This window comes from Pelecanus crispus, chromosome 5, assembly GCF_030463565.1.
Source record: "Pelecanus crispus isolate bPelCri1 chromosome 5, bPelCri1.pri, whole genome shotgun sequence".
NCBI classification, from domain to species: Eukaryota; Metazoa; Chordata; class Aves; order Pelecaniformes; family Pelecanidae; genus Pelecanus; species Pelecanus crispus.
The window spans coordinates 79,035,076-79,053,338 of record NC_134647.1 but is presented as its reverse complement, the minus strand read 5'-3'; the positions used below and the strand labels follow the sequence as shown (position 1 = coordinate 79,053,338).

Sequence of the window (18,263 nt, the reverse complement as noted above, 5' to 3'; positions counted from 1 at the left end):
GCCCACTTAAACATTTATTAAATTTTACACAATTGTGTAGAAAAATTTGTGATTGATGTTGGGCTTGGTGGAACTATGCTGAGGCTGTTTATTGTGTAAGGGCTTCAGGGACCCGTCTCCAAGAATACACTTAGTATATACACTACTGCTTGAAGTCTCCAAATATGAGAGATACTGACTGCGACTTGCAGATAGGAAAAAAAGGAGTACTTATCAGTAAGAAAAGTTACCTAGTTCATATGCTCTTTCAGTTGTTTTCTACTTCTTCCTGTCTTTTAGATCAGGACAGTTCTGGTTTTGGAATGTAGATTGAAAGGAATGGAGGGAGTATGAAGCATGTTATTATCTAAGTAAGCCTTTATGGGAGAAGGCATGGTTTGAAATCACCTCCTCAGATAGTGCTAGGGTAGAAGGCTTCACTTAAAAATGCTTTTTAGGTGTGGATTATATTTCCTTTAAGTGCTCTGATGTTAAAAACAACCTCTTTTTAAAGTTCTTACAGAAACTAGCTCCTTTTCCCTCCACACATTAAATATTTTGTAGTAATGTATATAGTTAGTTATGTTTTCATACATTTCATGTGCAATATGAATGCTTTCTGGTTGCTATAGGAACTATCACTTTGAGTGCTTTCACAACTTAATTTTAAATTCTGAACATGGTATCAGTGTAATTTTTGCCTTTTAATTATCTTGGGTTTGAAAGAAAGAAACACAAAACATTTTGGTCATTCTTGTGCAGATCTACTAAATAGGTTTAGCGAAGTAAATACAAATGCACCTGATAGAGTATGAAAATTTCTGATGAAGGATTCATAAACACCTGTGGATATTTGAAATTTCAACCATTTAAGTGTTAACACTCTAGTGGAAATCTGTTGTATAACTACTGTGGGCTCTCCAGTCTGTCACTCAGAATTGAATATGGCAGCCTACATTCCGTGCATCTAGTTTCTTTTACTTTGCTACTTCTGCTTTACTGAAAAGGAGTTGGGTTGTCCTGTATCAAATGTCTTTGAGTGAGCTTTCCGCAGGCAGAAGTTACCCGTCAACTTTAGTAGAAGCAGGAGGATCGTATTCTAAAAGCTTTACTTGAGTTCAGTGGAATTACTTTGGTATACATTCATTGCAACTTGATGATGGCGTTTCTGGTGTGTACATAGATAAATCTTCCTGCATATATTAAAAATACGTATATTTTCAAATTGTCGACAGAACTGTGTTTGAAGAACTTAAATGATTTATCATCTTTTGATTTGATCAGAATGGATGAAGCAAATAATTTCAAACCAACAGGTAATGTTTGAAAAAAATAAACTAATTTTCAGAGGTGATGTTGAGATAGTAGCGAACTACAAAGGGTCACAACTATTCTTGTGACCCATTAATAGGAGTACACAAGTGAAGTAGAGAGTAGAATCTGAGATACTGTTTGACCAGAATATGTGAGCAAGCTTCTTTTAACAAATCATGGAAGTTCATTCTCTTAATGTCGATCCATGAATAGATCTTCTCTTGTTGTTTCTGGAAATTTTGTTGCAGAGTAGGAGAAAATTATAGAACATTATCGCAGGATAATTGGATGTGACACAGTGCAATGAAGGGGACAGGTTTTATCAATACCTGTTCTTCTCTACAATCCTCTGCTAGAGGTGGTTGGCTTCTCGGCAACCACAGTTCAGTCTGGTATATTAGTGTGAATTCATCTCCATTGGAGAAAACTCTGACTGGTGCATATTTCTTTCTGCCGCTCTATGATGGCGTCAGTAATATCCATCAGACAGCTGGGGGCAATAACACACCGAGTCAGTGGTAAATCTCATAGAGCCCTGTAATAAGAAAAATAATTCAATGTTGTGACTTAAAAAAAATACACTAAAAAAAAAACTTAGCATATTTATTTTTTAAGGTATATTCTTCTTTTACAGAGACTGGAAGATTAATGGCGTGGTATTACATTGCATTTGATACAGTGAAACAATTTTTCACAATTAAGGGAACAGAGACTTTAAATGAGTTGGTAATTTAACTTTTTAAAGAAAATTTATGTATGTTCAATTGATTTTAAACAGACTCAAAGATAAGAAGGAGAAGGTTTTATTTCTTTTAAAGAGTTCAGGCTTTGTTTATATAAAGTTTTAGAGAATACATCTAAATAAATTCCATATGGAGTATTTTTGAGGCTTTGTACTCTGAGATCTTTCAGTTTCTGACTTTCTCCCCTCACTAACCTTGCTTATGAAGATACAAAGTTGCTGAAGCTGTTCTGTTTATATATTAAACACTGTATGGTTTTGTGGTTTAGTAGTTATTTTTTATTGTAAAGCCCAGCTGCATGCAGAGCAGATTTTACTTCTAAAGGAATGTTATTGTCTTTCTGTTTTAAGTCATTTTCCTCTGTCAGATAACAGGTTGTTACTGCTACTGTTAAGTCACAAAAGACGCTTTGTTTTCAAGCAAATACTCTGGGAGAACAGATTGGCCATGAAAAAATGGGATGCCTGTTCTATGGCTATCTTTGTTACTGAAGTACGAAGAAGTAAAATGTATTACATAACAGATACCAAAACCTATTTATACTGCCTTGTGTGTCATTAAGTGTTAGGAGTGGGGCTGATTTTGGATCATTTCAAGTGGAATAGTGATCTAAAAACTGAAAGAAAAATCCTCCCCTTTTTGTTATATAATAGCCTTTATAGGAAGATGAATGAAAATTACTCAGTATTAGAAAGAACTGATTGACCACCTTTCATGGTCATAGTGTTGAGACAATCAAATTCTTTGAAAAGTGTTTTTTTAAAAAAAAGTTGGAAGAAGTAGAAAAAAGTCAAAGAAAAACAATTAATACAAAAGTTAAATTGTTACAGATTACAATGATCTCCAAGTGCACAGAATTTCTGGATGTCAAGTTAAGAACAAATGAAAAGAAAATACTGAACGCTTTGAATAAAGACAAGGACAAAATAACTATCAGGTATAAAAAAATAAATACATTGAAAAAGGAAAGTATCTTTTTAGCAATAAATAAAATAAGTAGCAGAAAATATGTATATTTTCATGCATAGGTTCCCAATGGAGGGGAAGATAAAAACAAGAGAAATGAAAATAAACTGGTAAATATTATATTATGTTGTTACTTTTTATTGAAAAGCTGTCATTTTATGGCTGTTGAAGTCCCTGCTAAAATTTGTGTTGTTTTATAGAGGACCAGATCTTGCATTTCATTGTTTCTATTCCAAATTTTCTTTTGTTTTCCAGTAGAAACTTCTGTGTTGTTATACTTTGCTTACCTATGGCTTCTATACCAAAAAATATTTTTTCTTCTAGTCTTATTCAGGCTCAGCTAGGATGCATTCCTATTCAAGACTTTACTTTGACACAAGATACTGGGAGAATATTTAGAAATGGCTTAAGAGTTACTAGATGTATGGTAAAATTTAATCCTTTTTTTTGGCACATATAATAATAAGCTACATTTTAATTGATTTATACAAGTCAATCTTATTTTTACAGGGTTATCTGACTTTCTGGCATCATATAAGAACAACTTTTCTGCTTTATTAAACTCTTTGATTTTAGCAAAGTGTTTCAGGTGCAAACTTTGGGAAAATTCACTTCATGTGTCTAAACAATTGGAAAAAATCGGTACGTACTAGTTGGAAATGATAAAGGTGTAATTTGGTACAGAATCAAAACTCATGATTAGCCTGCTAATTTCTGGGGTGTCCGGTTACATAATTAAATGAGTCTCTTAATTGCTCATTTGCCACAGTTGAGTACCACAGTTGTCAGAATAGTCTGTCATGATAAACATAATTCATTTAGTAATTTTCTTCAGGCTTTCAAAGTATTTCAGAGTTGTTATTTTTTTCTTAATGTTTATCTCAGTATCTTGGGCATATTCCGCATTTGTGTGATTGCATATCTCCGACTAGGCTGTGCCTTCCTTTCCAGTCAGCTGTCACTGTAGGTCCTGTTACTCATGTGCATGAAAGCTGTTTAATTTACATTGACCTGGATAGGAATCATGAAATAGAAATATATTTACTGTGCATGAGGCTCTTATACACATGAGGATCACAAGCTTCTAATAATCTTCTTCCTGTCACTGTACCCTGTTACTGGATGAACTTCTGGCTGGAAGTAGGCTTGTCATAATTATCTGAAGAGGAGTTCAGAAATTTTGGAGTCCTCTGTATTACGAACATGTAGTTATACTTGTTTGAGGTAATAGTATAGCTTCCTGCTTTGATGTCTGGTCTTACCATACCTTCAGGCCTTCAGAACTCACTGCAGTGTTCTCTGTATTTCTTCTTTAAAGACATAATCTACTCTGTACAGAACAGCATAGTACAGAGATCTGCAAATTAGAGACCAACTAAGCCAGAAGATCCGTATGGTACAGTACGTTACAGCCTTGCCGGCTCAGGTGCAGAAGCTCTGTTGCTTCATTCATGTGGATTCAAAGCAAGGGACAGGGCTTGTTAGCTTGTGCGCAGCACAATACAGCGTGGTGGGAACCCATTTCCACTGCGTCTAGATCTGTGCTGATGTGCACGCAGTCATCTGAGGAGTCTGCCTCATGTTCAGCATTTCTGGAGGGTGAGGATGAGCGGAATAAGCATGGCACTTGCAGTGTAGACAAATCCTTTCCTGTACACTATATTCAATAGAATAAAGTCAGTTTTAGTTTTTTAATAACTGAAGTGCTATATATACACAACTCTGTCCTGGTTTTTTTGTTTTTTTTTTTTTTTCCTATGCTGTCATTGCTGTTGCAGCATATGTTACAAAGAATTGCTAACTTTCAGAGTTCCATTTGTTCTGCTCACAGGGTTCTTTTCAACTGTCTGCTGACAGTTCACTCTCTCTTCCTGAATCAAATATTGAATTGGTGCCTATATTATGTTGTCTGATTCGTGATGCTACGGCTGCTCAGCCTATTCTATGTCTTTGTGAAATTAAGTGAATTGTTTGAGCTCACAGAAATTTACTGATGCCATGTAACATTCAGAAATCCCTAATTTTTAAACTCTTAGCTCAGTATGTTATTTTTTGAATCTTAAAGAAGCCTTCGTAATCAGCATTTGCTTTATAAGAGTGACTGTTCTTTAACTGACATTTGGCCTTACTGAGATTGAGGATTCAGTTGAATTCTTCCTGCATTTCTACAACTATCTCAATTTGTTACTCCTGTCCAATAATGGTGCTCCCTCTTGTTGCTGTATGGTATGCTTAATTTCTGTTTGCTTGTTCTGACAGACAGATAACGATCAGTTGCCGTACAGGATTTTATCACCTTTACTACTTGTTCAGTTTGATTTCCACCTCCATCTTTTTTTCTTGCTCAGAAATAGATAAAGACAAAGAGAAGAAGTCTTACTTATATCTTGTCTTTTCTTCACTGGTGGAAACACTTCTGCCATTTTAGGAATTAGGACAAAAGAACTAGTCTTCAGCTTTGCTGACAAAGAAACAAAGCAACAGCACTAACTAAAGGAGCCGCAGAAGTAGTAAGTGAGAGTCTGAAGACTGTTTGCAGAGCTTCTGCAAAGGAGAGGGGAGATGGTAGCAGATGCTTTCCCTAAGTCACACCTAAAAGGTGTTCAGATGTACCTAAAAGGACGAAAGGTCTTCTGTTTCTTTAAGGCATTAAATTCTTGAGTTGAAATGAGTCTTTTCTTAGAAGATGGCTGTAACATCTTCCAGGAAGCAACCTAAGAGTCTCTTGAGAGGTTTCCAACTTAATTTTCAGGTTTCTCTTACTGTTTCTACAGAATTACATATGAAGAATCCATGTACTCGTTCTAAGTGTTTGGTACTATCTTTTATCAAAAATTACTGCAGTTTATTGTAGTAGGCTGTAGTACCAGGTAAGGGAAATGCCTTTTCATATGCTGTGATGACTCTAAATCACACTGGAAGTTTGAAAGAACTGGGAATCGTGAAGAGGAATAAGATTATATGTGGAATTCTCTGCCAGTCTGCTTTTGTGGCAGATAAAGCCATGGGAAAATCTTTTGCTAAATCTGCAAAGACTCCTAGAATATTATAATAATTTTTTTTTGAGTGAATTTCATTATTAGCTTGCTCAAAAAAATTATGACTTATGACTTTAACGTAGTTAAGTAATTCCTTGGATAGGGAAAAAATTTCTGAGACAGAGTGCTGTGCAATGTGCTTTTTTTCCATCATATATATGCAGAACACATCTCTTGACTCTTGTAGGAAGTGATCTAAAATCTGTTTTACTCTAGAAAATGTAACTAAAAATTGTCAGTATTGAAATACTGAATGTTTTCATGTTTGATTTGTATTGCATTTCTTTTTCTCTTTACTAATGGATAAGTGAAATTAAATAATACTAAAATATTTAATCAACTGAAATTTAGTGATTTCCTGGGCAAAAAGCTGGGGCAAACATACTGTTAAATGATTTCTGCTTTGGTTTTACTTGCTATAATGCAGTTGTTGAGAACAATTTGAGATTGGTGATTGCCATTTAACAGCATAACATGTAAATTTTTCACAGGTGTATCGCTGTCAAATGCTATGATACATGCTGGGCTGACATCATTTAAAAAAATAGAAGACACAAATGCAAGGGAACTTGAATTGGTAATTTATTATTTTGTATGCAGATAAATATGATAAGGAAAATACGGAGTATGAATGCTGTTACTAATAAAAGCGGTATGGTTAATATATATCTGCTATATGATTGTCAGGAAGGTTGAGTGTTTTAAGTGGTTTTATTCATTTATACTAGTGAATTAAAAACTGTATGTGGCTACTGCTATTTTTCCTTGAAAATGTGTATGATGTTTTGTTCTAGCAAATTCAGTGTGGATGATTTCACTGATTTGGCTGGTTTTGGAAAGCAGTTGCTTAAATATGTAGAACTTAATGATTGACATGGTTTGAAACAAAGTACAATATGCATTTCTGTTTTAGGAGTGTTAGAAAAAATATAAAAGGGAAATATGTATTTACCATTTCTCTTAATGTATGTTAATGATGAGAATCCTGAATTGCCATTATTGCTAGTTTTAGTTAAAGATAGTCATAGAATAAAATTCTTCGGAATCATCTATAAAGCACTTCTTATTTTAGGGAAGTTAGATTTTACGCCAGGACAAGTTCTTTGGCTCTTGGCTTCTTTTCTGAGGAAACTTCTTCCAGTGTTCTAGAAGATATAACAGCTTTCTAAAGTAAATTGACCTTACTTGCATTTTTCTGTTTTGGCTTTAACAATTTGATTTCTCTTTTTCTGCCCCCCTTTTGCAGTTTTCCTGTCACTTGTTCCGTTTTGACTAAAGCTAGGGCAACATAGAAGAGTCATCTCACGTAAAACCTGAGTAGTCAGGCTTTGAGGTCACTGGCTAGTTCATTGGCTGTTACCTGAACAGAAGTGGTAGCAACATGAAAAAGTATTGGAAGGAATTTTCTTTTAGTTGTGTTGCTATTCTGAGCATGACTGACAGTAGAGAACCAGGAGTGATAAGGGCTTTTGTTGATAGCTTAATTACTCTGGTGACTTTGATTCCTTGGATTTACATTTCTGTTGGCATCTCTGATCAGCTGAATGTATGAGAAATTAAATTAAATCTTTGCAGATTTTAAACAGACATCCTCCTTTTGGAAATCAGATAAAAGAATCTGTTTTGCATCTTCCAAAATATGAACTTGACATTGAACAGGTAAATGCTTTTCTATTTATTTTATGATTTTATGTTGATATTATTAAATGAAAGAGCAAATACTGGCTTAAAGAAGTTTTGAGCTTTTGCTGATAGAAGATTACACAATATTGTGGCCTCCTTGCACCTTAGCATGTATAATCAAACCTTAAACAACAAAGGAGAGCCTTGGGATAGACGTTCCGTATGACACAGTGGCCCCTCTCTCTCTCATAGCGTTTTGTTACAGATGCAAACCAGTATATTCCACATTCTAGCATTATATGTGAGTCTGAGAGGTCTCTTCTGTCTTGAATATAAATAAACCCTAGAGACAGAAAAACATCCATAGAAAACTTACTGAAGAAGCAGTAATTCGTGCTTATTTTCTACATCATGCTTAGGAATACAGACAAACAGTAAATTATTACGTTAACCTAGCTGATACCCTTTCAAAGGAAGGGTGCAATTCCACACACAATCAAGAGCTTTGAGGTTCTGATATGCATTTTGGCTTTAAACAGGTCACATGGCCGCTCTACCTTTCTGAAATGCAAAATACGAAAAGCCTTAAAGTGTCTCGTGAAGTTGGTACAAATGAAGACACCTTTGAAGTTAAAAACTCAATAAATGTGTGAAAGACTATTGTTACAACAATCCATTCCATTTTAGTTTTTCATTTGCCATAATACCAGATGAGTATTTCTAAAGTTATTCTCAGAAGAAAGATTTAACAATTATAGATATCTAAATAGAAGAATGTTGGGATGCCAAAATATACCTAGTTTTCTTCTTGCATCTTTCTCTTTGCATTGAACAGAGGAGGATTTTTCAGGGTCTTAATGTAGACTGTCTTTTATTCTCAATACTTAATCAAATTTAGCATATTCAGCTATGGCCAAGTTAGTACTGCGTAATAGTGTCTCAGAACAACAAATAAAAATTGTACCACAAATTGAAATTGCTTGAATTGAGCTTTTGTGCTTGTATCAACAGTTAAAAATTTATGGAAGGGCATATATTTTACTTTGCATATTTTAGCAGCTATGTCTTCTTCTATATAATTTTTTTCTAGCTTCCAAAATACAGTGATACATCAGCTGAAATCTTAGTAACCATCAAATTAACAAACTATGAGCAGCTGCAGACAAAGAGAACAGCGACAGACTTTCACTATGTTACATTGGTCATAGGAGATGCTGACAACCAAGTCATTTTTAATCAGAAAATTATGTATGTATGATCAGGTTTTTTTGCCTCGCATCTTTTAAGGGTGTCGGCTTTAATCCGTTCTGTGACTTGCAGTTTTTGCAATACTTTCTACTGATGCCAAATGGTACAAAATTATTATTTATCCTACAGCATTTTCTAGTCACTGTTGTCATTTAAAATGCTGCACAAGATTCAAAACCCCCAAAAGCATGCCAGTGTGCTTGTCAGTACAGAATATGTGTAAATATCTGTACAACACTGATGACATGTTATGGAAGTCATAATAATTTCCACATAAATATAAAACAAGTAAAATAACCTATTAAAAAGATACATTCTCAAGTTGTCGCTTACTTTTATTAGCTATACTTATTTAATTATATCATCTTGTCAAAATTGTTTTTCACTCAGAGATGGACTTAAATTCTCCTGTTGGCTGAGATACGCTTGGAGCAAATGGGAAAAGAGAAACAAAATCTTTTCCAACTGTGTGACCCTTACATGAGTTCTGGACAAAGTCTGGCACTTTCGGCAGGACTGAAACTGATCTGCAGGATCCTGTCTCTCTTATGGCCATAAATCATGTATTACTGGACGGTTATTCTTAGGCCTCTTATCAAACAAAGTCTAAGAACTAAGACCAAAAAAAGGCTCTTTTGCTTGTTTCCAGATGCCATAGTATACAGTCTTCTTCTCATTGTCCATGTCTAACAAAACTTTACTGATACGTTACAGGGATTCTGTGCTGCTGAAAACTGGAAATTGGACGAAGAAAATTGAAGTGAAAAGAGCTCTTAAATCAGAGGACATTAGTATAAATTTAATTAGTTCTGATTATGGTAGGTTGATTGGTATGCTTTTAATTTAAAAACAGCTGCAAGAATTTTGAATAAATTATTAAAACACTTTGTATGAAGCTAAAAATATAATGAAATGAGCTGATCTGGAAACAAAATTCTATGATGTGTTTTTTGCTGGGTTGAGTATTACCTAACAGTCCTAATTACGTATCTGTTTGTTTCATTTACTAGCATATTAATGAACTGGGAAACATCAAAACTGTTACTAGGTGATAGTATTGTGCTCTGTTGATACAGAATAGGATTCTCTTTTGCCCTTTGCCTTCAAGTTGAATTAACTTTCAGTAGGGATAACCTATCAGCTTGATAGGTTATTTGTGCTGGGAAGAGCTGTCTTTGTGAATGGTTAGGTTTTGTATTGTGATAAAAAAAATACTAGGTATGGATTCATCTCCAGTAGCAAGAAATTTCTACAGTGGAAAACCTAGTACCTTAATGTGTGTAGATTTAAACATTGGTCCCTTCAGTGTCAATTTTTTAAATATTTTTGTCTTTTTTTCAAAGTTGGCCTTGATATACAGCAAGCATATACAGCCTTTTACTTAACAGCAAAAACAGTGGGAAGTAAAGTGGTTACAAATCAAAAACTGAAAGCTGAGTCTTCGCTTGGTATGTATTATGGCTCACCACAAAGTCTGCCAGCAGCAAAAGTAGATACAGGTAGACGGTCAGATCACAACATCTGGTTAATACCAAAGTCAACAGAAAATTGAATTTTGCTTTCAGTGGAAAGCTACATCTTTATTTATCCATAGTGTTCCTTTCTCAAGTATAATAAAAATACAATGCCGCTGCTTCCAATTGTCAAGTACTACAGTGCAATTCTTTGAATTTGAAAACAAGAAAAATCATGGGTGTTTTACTGCTTGAATTTGGGAATGTAGTAGTGCCTCTCTTTTTCAGTGGTATTGATTAATTTATTTCCAATTACATTGTTGGAGCAGCCGAAAGTTTTGTTGAAGGCAACAAAATTCTAGTGACCCAAATTACTTCTAGCCTGCCTTTTACTGCATGAAGTACTCTCTCAACAATACATATGAAATAAAAAATGAGCATTTCTGTATTATACTTACCTAGGAGCCAGATCTAAACAAGAGATTACCTACAAGAAACATGGAAACAGAGAATGCAACCATCGCTGTAAAAATAAAGATGTGTGTGGACATGACTGCTGTGAGTTTCATTAAATCTACTATTTCTGTTACTTTTAGACAAATAGAATAGCTTCATTTATACCGGTAGCTACATTAACAGAAGCAATGTAAGCAAGACAGTCAGGCAAGAGTTGTTGTTATCATGTTGCTATTATAAAAGCAGTGATAAAAAGCTTTGTCAGTAACACCTTTATAGACACTGCAATGATTAATAATATTTTTCAGAACATCTAGTGTACGATTTAAGAGCAATGTCAAGCTTGTTACTCTTTTAACACACCAGTATTTATGTAAATCTTTTAATTAGTTAAATCTTTTAGGATCTTTTAATAAAAGGTACTAAGCTTAGTAGCAAAGTTTCCATTGATCTGGAAAGAATTAGGGTTTATCCCTTCCAAACTAATCTGAAGATTATTTTAATTCCTTTTCTCAGGTAAAACTGGAGTACCTCCAAAGTCTGAGATGAATGAAGATTCAAAGTTTTCTTCGTACCTAGCCGATTTAAGGAGCAGGAACTCAATTTCATCTGTACCCCCAGTAAAACGGTTAAAGGTTCATTTGAATACAGTCAGCTGTTGACTAGATTTATTTTAATCTACTATGTATTTTTATGTATTTGTTTGCAGAAAGAATTTTATAACTATATATAAACATTCAAGTTTTGTCTTTTCTGTGTGGAATGCAAAAAGCAAAGAAATACAAAGGTACCAAAGGTCCAGGAATATTTGAGAGGTTCTGCTGCTGTTTGGAATGCTTCCAGTGATCCACTTCTGTGCATGTACTCTTTGTTTTTATTTTTATGGCATTTGATAGATTGTGGTGGGTGAGGTACAGAGGCATCATTGGAAGGTACTGTGACTTGGTTTTGGCGAAATATGACCTGAATGAAAACAAATAGTGCTATTTATCAGAATAATGCTACTAAGAGATCTTTTTGCATTGACAGGTAGATCTACTTGCTTATAAGAAAAGCAGCCATGTCAGTTTTTAACCTCTGAAAGATTTCATGGCTTATACTTTATCCCTTTGAATGTAGTACTAAACTAGTTCTTTCTGCAGAAAAAATGCAATTTATTGGAGCGTTTTATTTCCTCCGCAGAGTTTTGTTTGCTTGTTTGCAATAGAGAATGATTTAGCCTATTGGTAATACAGATGAGAGTTAGTGATAACCAGTCTGACTGCCAGGGTACTTGGATAACTCCACTAGAAGCATGTAATTAAAACTTTTTTAACTGATTACGTTAGATAAGCAGACATCAGAAAGGTTTTATATATGATCTTTAAAAATTAGGCTAACTTGATACAGTTATTAATGGTGTCATTAAGATTGTTAAAAACCAATAGTTTTCAATATGTCTCTATCTTATCAGTGACAATAATCTGCTTTCTTTAGATGCAGATGTTAAATCAAGCTCCAAACGTGGATCTCAGTCAATTTGTTTTTACACCTAAATCTTCGTTGCCGGCATTGCCAAGGTACTGAGAATCTAAGTAATAAAAAAGAAATCTGTCTTATTTTAGAAAGTTTGTTAAGTTGTAACAACTAAATGGTTTTTTCAATAAAATTATTTTGCAACTTTCTGCAACTGTTTTACCAACACATCACTGATTGGGGTTTTTGTTTGTTTGTTTGTTTTTAATAGGTCTAGTAATAAACAGTCATCTTTATCACCTTCAGTGGACCAGGTAGATAATGTTAATAGCTTAGGAGGATCTCAGAGACAACTGCAATCCTGGAGTTACGGGAAGAGTGGTAAGTTATTGTTAATGTTTGAAATGACGATTTTCACTGTTTTGATTTGAATATACTTGTAAACTCAAACTTGCTGAAATCATTACAGCAACCAGTATAGCATTATAAAACACTGATACATAGGGAAATATGGTGGCCTTAACTGGCTTGCTTTCTGGAACAGTAAGAATTTCTAATGTAGATGTAAGCATCTAAATGTACCTTTAAATAAAACCGTAATGACTAAATCAAATGAGGGTCAAATGCATGAGGGTCAAAATCTATAAATAATTCCTGAAAGGTATGACTGTAGTTTATTTCCACTGAAGCTGCTTGTAATACAGGAGGTATTTTACCCCTATATCTACACATTTTCTTCTTTTCCCTTTCTGCTGGAAGATGTTAATGAAATGCGAGCTTTTGTTTGGTAGTTGACAAAATGTGACTATTCAGTAACTGAGTTCGTAACTAGTAAAGCATCTCTATCTGGAAAAAAAATTTCCTCTTTCTGTTTCTCTTCCACTGGAAAGTTTTTACATTTGTTGTTAAATGATGAGTCTTCATTATTGGTATCTAACTATGATGTTCTCCTCGCTGCATGCCTTTTGCCATTGTATTTGGTGACAGTAGATTGATGTGAATCAGGTTTTGATTAATTTTGTTAATAAGTAGCAGCTCCAATGTTTAGATCATACTCAGACATATAAGAAGCGCTGTGCTGAAATGAATTGAAACATCTTTCAGTTCATATTGCCCTAAGCGTTGGCAGCTATACCGCATAATTTCATTTTTACTTAATATTTTGACGATGGGATTGTAATCCTATTACTTCAAATTAATGTTTCGTGTTTTCCTGCCATACAAATTTACCTGCTATAGTTGTTATCTAGTCTTAAGACGGAAGACTGTTGCATAGCCCTGTCATCAGTTGCAGGGGGGGCGGGCAGTTAGTGTATGATATGATTGTGTTAAAAGAATAAAGTCATGGGAGGACAGATGGATATTCCAGTATAGCTATAGTCCATGCTCAAGTACATCTTCAGGCAAGTCATAACAGGATCAAGGGGACGTAGTAGATATTGCTGACTAAAAACCACCTCAGTTGAATAATAGTAGAAAAGGTAACTTAGCCATATTGATTGGGCTGGCTGCATTTAAAAAAATGCACCAGAAATAGTTCTAATGAAGTAAGGCATCAGTTCATTATTTTTATAGGGTTAGCTGCATCTGTAATACAGTATCTTTCCATTCCATTAAAAAAAATATAGGTAATTAAGAATATACTGTGAAATTGTAGTAACCTAAACTATAATTTATTCCAAGTCTGTGTGTCTGTGCAATAATGCACTGTGCTGACTGTGCACATCCGGAATTACAATAGCAGTGCCTTCCTGGTGTTACTAGTGTCTGTGGAACAGGATTTTTGATTTGAGCCTGTCCTTCTCCCCCTCTGTTGAAAGGGAGACCCAGATCAGGGTTTCTTAGGCATATTAGGGCCATGACAACAGAATCAAGATTCCAGCACTGTCTGATGCTGAAGGGTAGTATGGCAGGAGAGAGATGAAAAAAAATCAGCAGAGAGCGTGGGACTGGTGATGAAAAGAGAGAATACAACAAAAAAAAGGGAAAGAGAGTAAGAGAGGAAACAGGAAAGTCACCTTTGCACCAGAAAAAAAGTATTCTAAAACATTAACTGTCACATTTTAGTTAAGAATTTTAACAACAATGCTTGAAAATGTGTTTGTCATGGCTAGTTCTTAGGCATTAGATGGATGGCAGACAGCATTCAGACTGTTTCGGAAAACTGTGGAGAGAAGAAAGGACTGAATTAAAAGTGTTAAATTTGAAATTAAACAATGCTTCTGACAAAGGGAAAGAATGAAAGTGCAGTGATTTTTATAAGGCCTGTTTTTCTAGAATCGACACTGAGGATAACTTTTCCCAAAATAACACTGAGGAAAAAGTGCGTATGTGACAATCCTCCTTTCAATAGGTAGAACAACTGGTCGTAAAACATAGAACAGTTTTTGTTGTACTTGTCCATTACAAATGCATTGCAGCTTTCTTTTGGAAACATTCCGTGGTTGTGAGTGAGAAGAGCCAAGAGACAATGGCTTAAAAAAAACGTTAAAGAATCTTTAGTGCATACCTTGACTGATACAGATAAAAGCAGATCTTGTTTTTCAGATGCTTTGGATGTGGACTTTGAACTGAGAGATGATGTTTGGGATGATATTGATGATGAGAAATTAGTATTTGCTAGCAGCTTTGCCAGTAGAGAATTAGGTAAGGTTATTTCAACAAAATTCTTCGTTTCTTATGTACAAATTATTTTACAGGCTATTATTTGAGAATAATTTATTATAGTACACAGTGAATAGTACTACCTGAAATTTTTTGATTAATTGACTTGACTGCGAGGTTTATTACTCTGCCTTGAATGTCACCTATATTGAGACAAATCTAATACAGAAGGGAGAGTCGACAAAAGTCAGGATTAAAAATTTTTTGGATGGCCTGCAGCTGCGTATTTGTTAATTTATCTGACTGCTTACCTCTGCTTATCTTTACACTAGCCCAAAACCCACAGAAGAAACATTTCAAGTGTTAAGATATTTGAATAATTTTCAAACCATTTATCGTATTACCTAAAAGATTTACAAGGGCTTTTGACTGTTTTGTGACGCAGTTTTAAAAACTTTTATTCTTGCATAGAACATGGAAATATCTGCCTGCAAGTTCCAGATGAGTGTGAACCACTTGGCCAGTATACAAGAAGCAAAGCCACAAATGACATTTCAAAAGAGTAGGCATTATATAATTTATTACAATTTTATTCAGTTAAAAATATTGTCTGTATTTCACATGTATCTGTATAATTAAATGTATAGAAGGTTGTTCACTCATAAAAGTGAGTGAAATTTCAACTTTTAAAAGGTATGAAATGTTGTTTGGTGGTGTGTTTTTTTTTTTAAAGTGTGGAGGGAAAGAGACAGAAAAACCTGAACTGAAAAGTAAATCATTTTGCGCTTCTGTAAAAATACTTAAATTATTCAACTTGATATTTTCAGTTCATGCACATTATCACATGAGACCAATATTCAGAACTCAGTTGTTTCTGTGGTTAACAGCATGTCAAAAGTGAATTTACCTGTACAGAGTGGAAATACAAATACGGTGAGTAAAAATATTTTGATAACATAATTTCCTATAATTAAGAGTATTTCATGTGTAAATATATTTACCTAAGGAATCAGTTTGGACATACTGAATTTCTGAACTTCTCCATGTTGTCCAAACACACATGCATCCTGTGTTCAGTGTGATATTCATGATACAAAGAACTAGGACTTGAATTTACTGTCTGTAGCATGACTTCAAAACTATTTACTCAATTTGATTTGATTCTGCAAGTCATCCAAGTTTATAATTATATTTATCATGTGCTTCATCTTTGTCAAATACCATAATGCCAATATAAATATCTGTACTACATACCACAATAATCTGGCAGTTTCTCTTTTGGTTAGTTATTGTAACCACATACACTTTTTAACATTTACATTGCAGTTCAGTTTTCAAGAAAAAAAACATTCAAATCCTTCACAAGAGCTGAAAAACATAGAGTGTTCTTCAATCTCAGAAATAATGTCAGACTCTTCTAAATTAGCTAGGAAAGAGGATTTTTTTATTTTCACAAAAGGACAGGAAGAAGTAGTGGATCCCAGGTAATAAAAAGTTGTGTATGTTTTTCTGTTGCCTCAGTGTTCCAGTGCTTAGTCCTTTTAGGCAGTATGTTAATTTATAACATTCATTTTAAACAGATGAATTTTCACAATAATAGTAGCAATTAACTTTTCTTAGAAAGGAAAAGACTTTAAAATTATTTTGCTTGTCTTGGTATCTCTTGACGATACTTTGTATAGTGTTCCCGATTTCATAGGTTTTGATGTACTATACCTAATTTAATTTTTTGTTTGCTTAATCTTCATTAGATACCTTCTTGATGATGAAATCAATGATGTCAAGCCCTTCCTTGGAATATTTGATGGCATTTTGTAAAACATATAAACAAAACGCGTTGTAAGTGCTGGGGAAAAAGAAGTGTGAGTTGTTTTTACAGAGTTGTTTTTACAAATCCAGTTGAAAGAATTTGATTTCTGTTGTATACCTATTTACCAATATCTGGATTGCTGCATAGAGTAGATAATAACAAAATTGATGTCTAATTTATGGAATTTTAGGTATGTTACCTTATTTTGAAAAGTCCTTAAATATTTGTTTGTTGACCTTGCTGTTTGCAGGATTACAAATAAAAATACTGGAATGGGTCAAAGGAGAATAGTTCTCAAACTGAGGGTGCTTTTATAGATAAGGTAAAAACCACGTGAGGGAAAGCAAGCTGTTTATTACATGGCCTGCTCACAAGTACTCTTTAAATGGGTGAAAGGCCCTTTCCTCAGAAATTTCTTAGTGCTTTTTGGTTTTGTCTTTCAGTTTCTCTAATGCTGACTTTTTCATAGCACTGATTTTGTAAAATAATTAGATTTACAAGTAAAAGTAATAGAATGGTAGGTTATTATAGACCATATTCCTTTTGACAGTGCTTTCAACTCGTTAATAATAAGGTGCAGCTTCCTTCAAGCAGATGTGTTTCCAGACTCTCAACAAACCAGTTGTAAAATGTCTGTAAACAATATTCTGAAGTTGTGTTTGGCTGTTCACTTTGACACCCAAGGTCATAAAATGGACATTTATGCGTCCCAGTACAGATTTAGGCAACCAAGGATTGGATTTGGCTATCTTCTTGTAGCTCTAGTGTTGAACAGTAGACCTTGCAAGTTCAATAGTTGAAAAAATACATGATATTGCCTAAGATCCAAGAGAATGTTTAATTTTCACTGTTAATTATTCAAAATATGTGGAATTAAAATGTTACAATCCCACATGGAACCTTAGCTGTCTGTTCTTGCAACATTGTTTGTGGTGCAACCAAACACAACCATGTTTTGCTGCACTACCTGGTTCTGTTTTTCTCAGCTAGTAACATTTGTATTTGACTCCAGTGTTTCCTTACACTTTTGACTCGCTTTCTAGTATAACTCTTTCTCCATATGAAAGAATGGCTTGGCACAAGCAGCCTCAGCGCTTGCCACTAGATATGTTTTTGACTGTGCAAATTCCAGCAGGCCCAAGCTTATAACTCACTTTGCTGGACCTCAAATATTTCACTGCATCTGGAAGTTAGTAGTATGTCAGATCTCATTTTGTCATGATTTTTTTAATTAAACTTCCAAACTGAGGTAATTCAGAATTACTATACTACTGCTACATTTAGCCCAGCAGTCCTAGTCATGTACATCCTAGTCACCCCCCAGTTCTGTGTCAGGGTGAGATTTAAGAATGCAGAGTGCCAAATGTCATTTTGGGTGCCCCAGAGAATCTTCCCTTGGCTCCATCTACCATGCCAGAAGAGCACGGGTCTCCCACATGGAGAGGTTCCAGGTCCTCCAGGGCATCTAAAATGGTGCTCGATGCTGATGTTTAAGCACCTGACTCTCTCCCTACTGCTTGAAATACACTTCTTCCCCCCCCCCCCCCCCCCCCCCCCCCATTTATATTTAGAT

General features: G+C 34.6%; 1 protein-coding gene across 1 annotated transcript in view; it reads left to right on the top strand.

The window, feature by feature from the left end:
* Nucleotides 1-16,698, top strand: part of HFM1 (helicase for meiosis 1) — a 38,205-nt gene extending 21,507 nt beyond the window's left edge. The window contains exons 19-38 of the mRNA XM_075711060.1: nucleotides 1,215-1,295; nucleotides 1,928-2,019; nucleotides 2,867-2,973; nucleotides 3,065-3,112; nucleotides 3,327-3,424; nucleotides 3,513-3,644; nucleotides 6,532-6,617; nucleotides 7,616-7,699; nucleotides 8,754-8,911; nucleotides 9,626-9,729; nucleotides 10,255-10,410; nucleotides 10,828-10,923; nucleotides 11,338-11,456; nucleotides 12,298-12,380; nucleotides 12,548-12,657; nucleotides 14,824-14,922; nucleotides 15,382-15,442; nucleotides 15,708-15,813; nucleotides 16,207-16,364; nucleotides 16,632-16,698. Coding sequence (XP_075567175.1) covers nucleotides 1,215-1,295; nucleotides 1,928-2,019; nucleotides 2,867-2,973; nucleotides 3,065-3,112; nucleotides 3,327-3,424; nucleotides 3,513-3,644; nucleotides 6,532-6,617; nucleotides 7,616-7,699; nucleotides 8,754-8,911; nucleotides 9,626-9,729; nucleotides 10,255-10,410; nucleotides 10,828-10,923; nucleotides 11,338-11,456; nucleotides 12,298-12,380; nucleotides 12,548-12,657; nucleotides 14,824-14,922; nucleotides 15,382-15,442; nucleotides 15,708-15,813; nucleotides 16,207-16,364; nucleotides 16,632-16,698 — 2,045 coding nt within the window. The remainder of the gene's footprint in view (nucleotides 1-1,214; nucleotides 1,296-1,927; nucleotides 2,020-2,866; nucleotides 2,974-3,064; nucleotides 3,113-3,326; nucleotides 3,425-3,512; nucleotides 3,645-6,531; nucleotides 6,618-7,615; nucleotides 7,700-8,753; nucleotides 8,912-9,625; nucleotides 9,730-10,254; nucleotides 10,411-10,827; nucleotides 10,924-11,337; nucleotides 11,457-12,297; nucleotides 12,381-12,547; nucleotides 12,658-14,823; nucleotides 14,923-15,381; nucleotides 15,443-15,707; nucleotides 15,814-16,206; nucleotides 16,365-16,631) is intronic.
* Nucleotides 16,699-18,263: the final 1,565 nt, after the last annotated feature.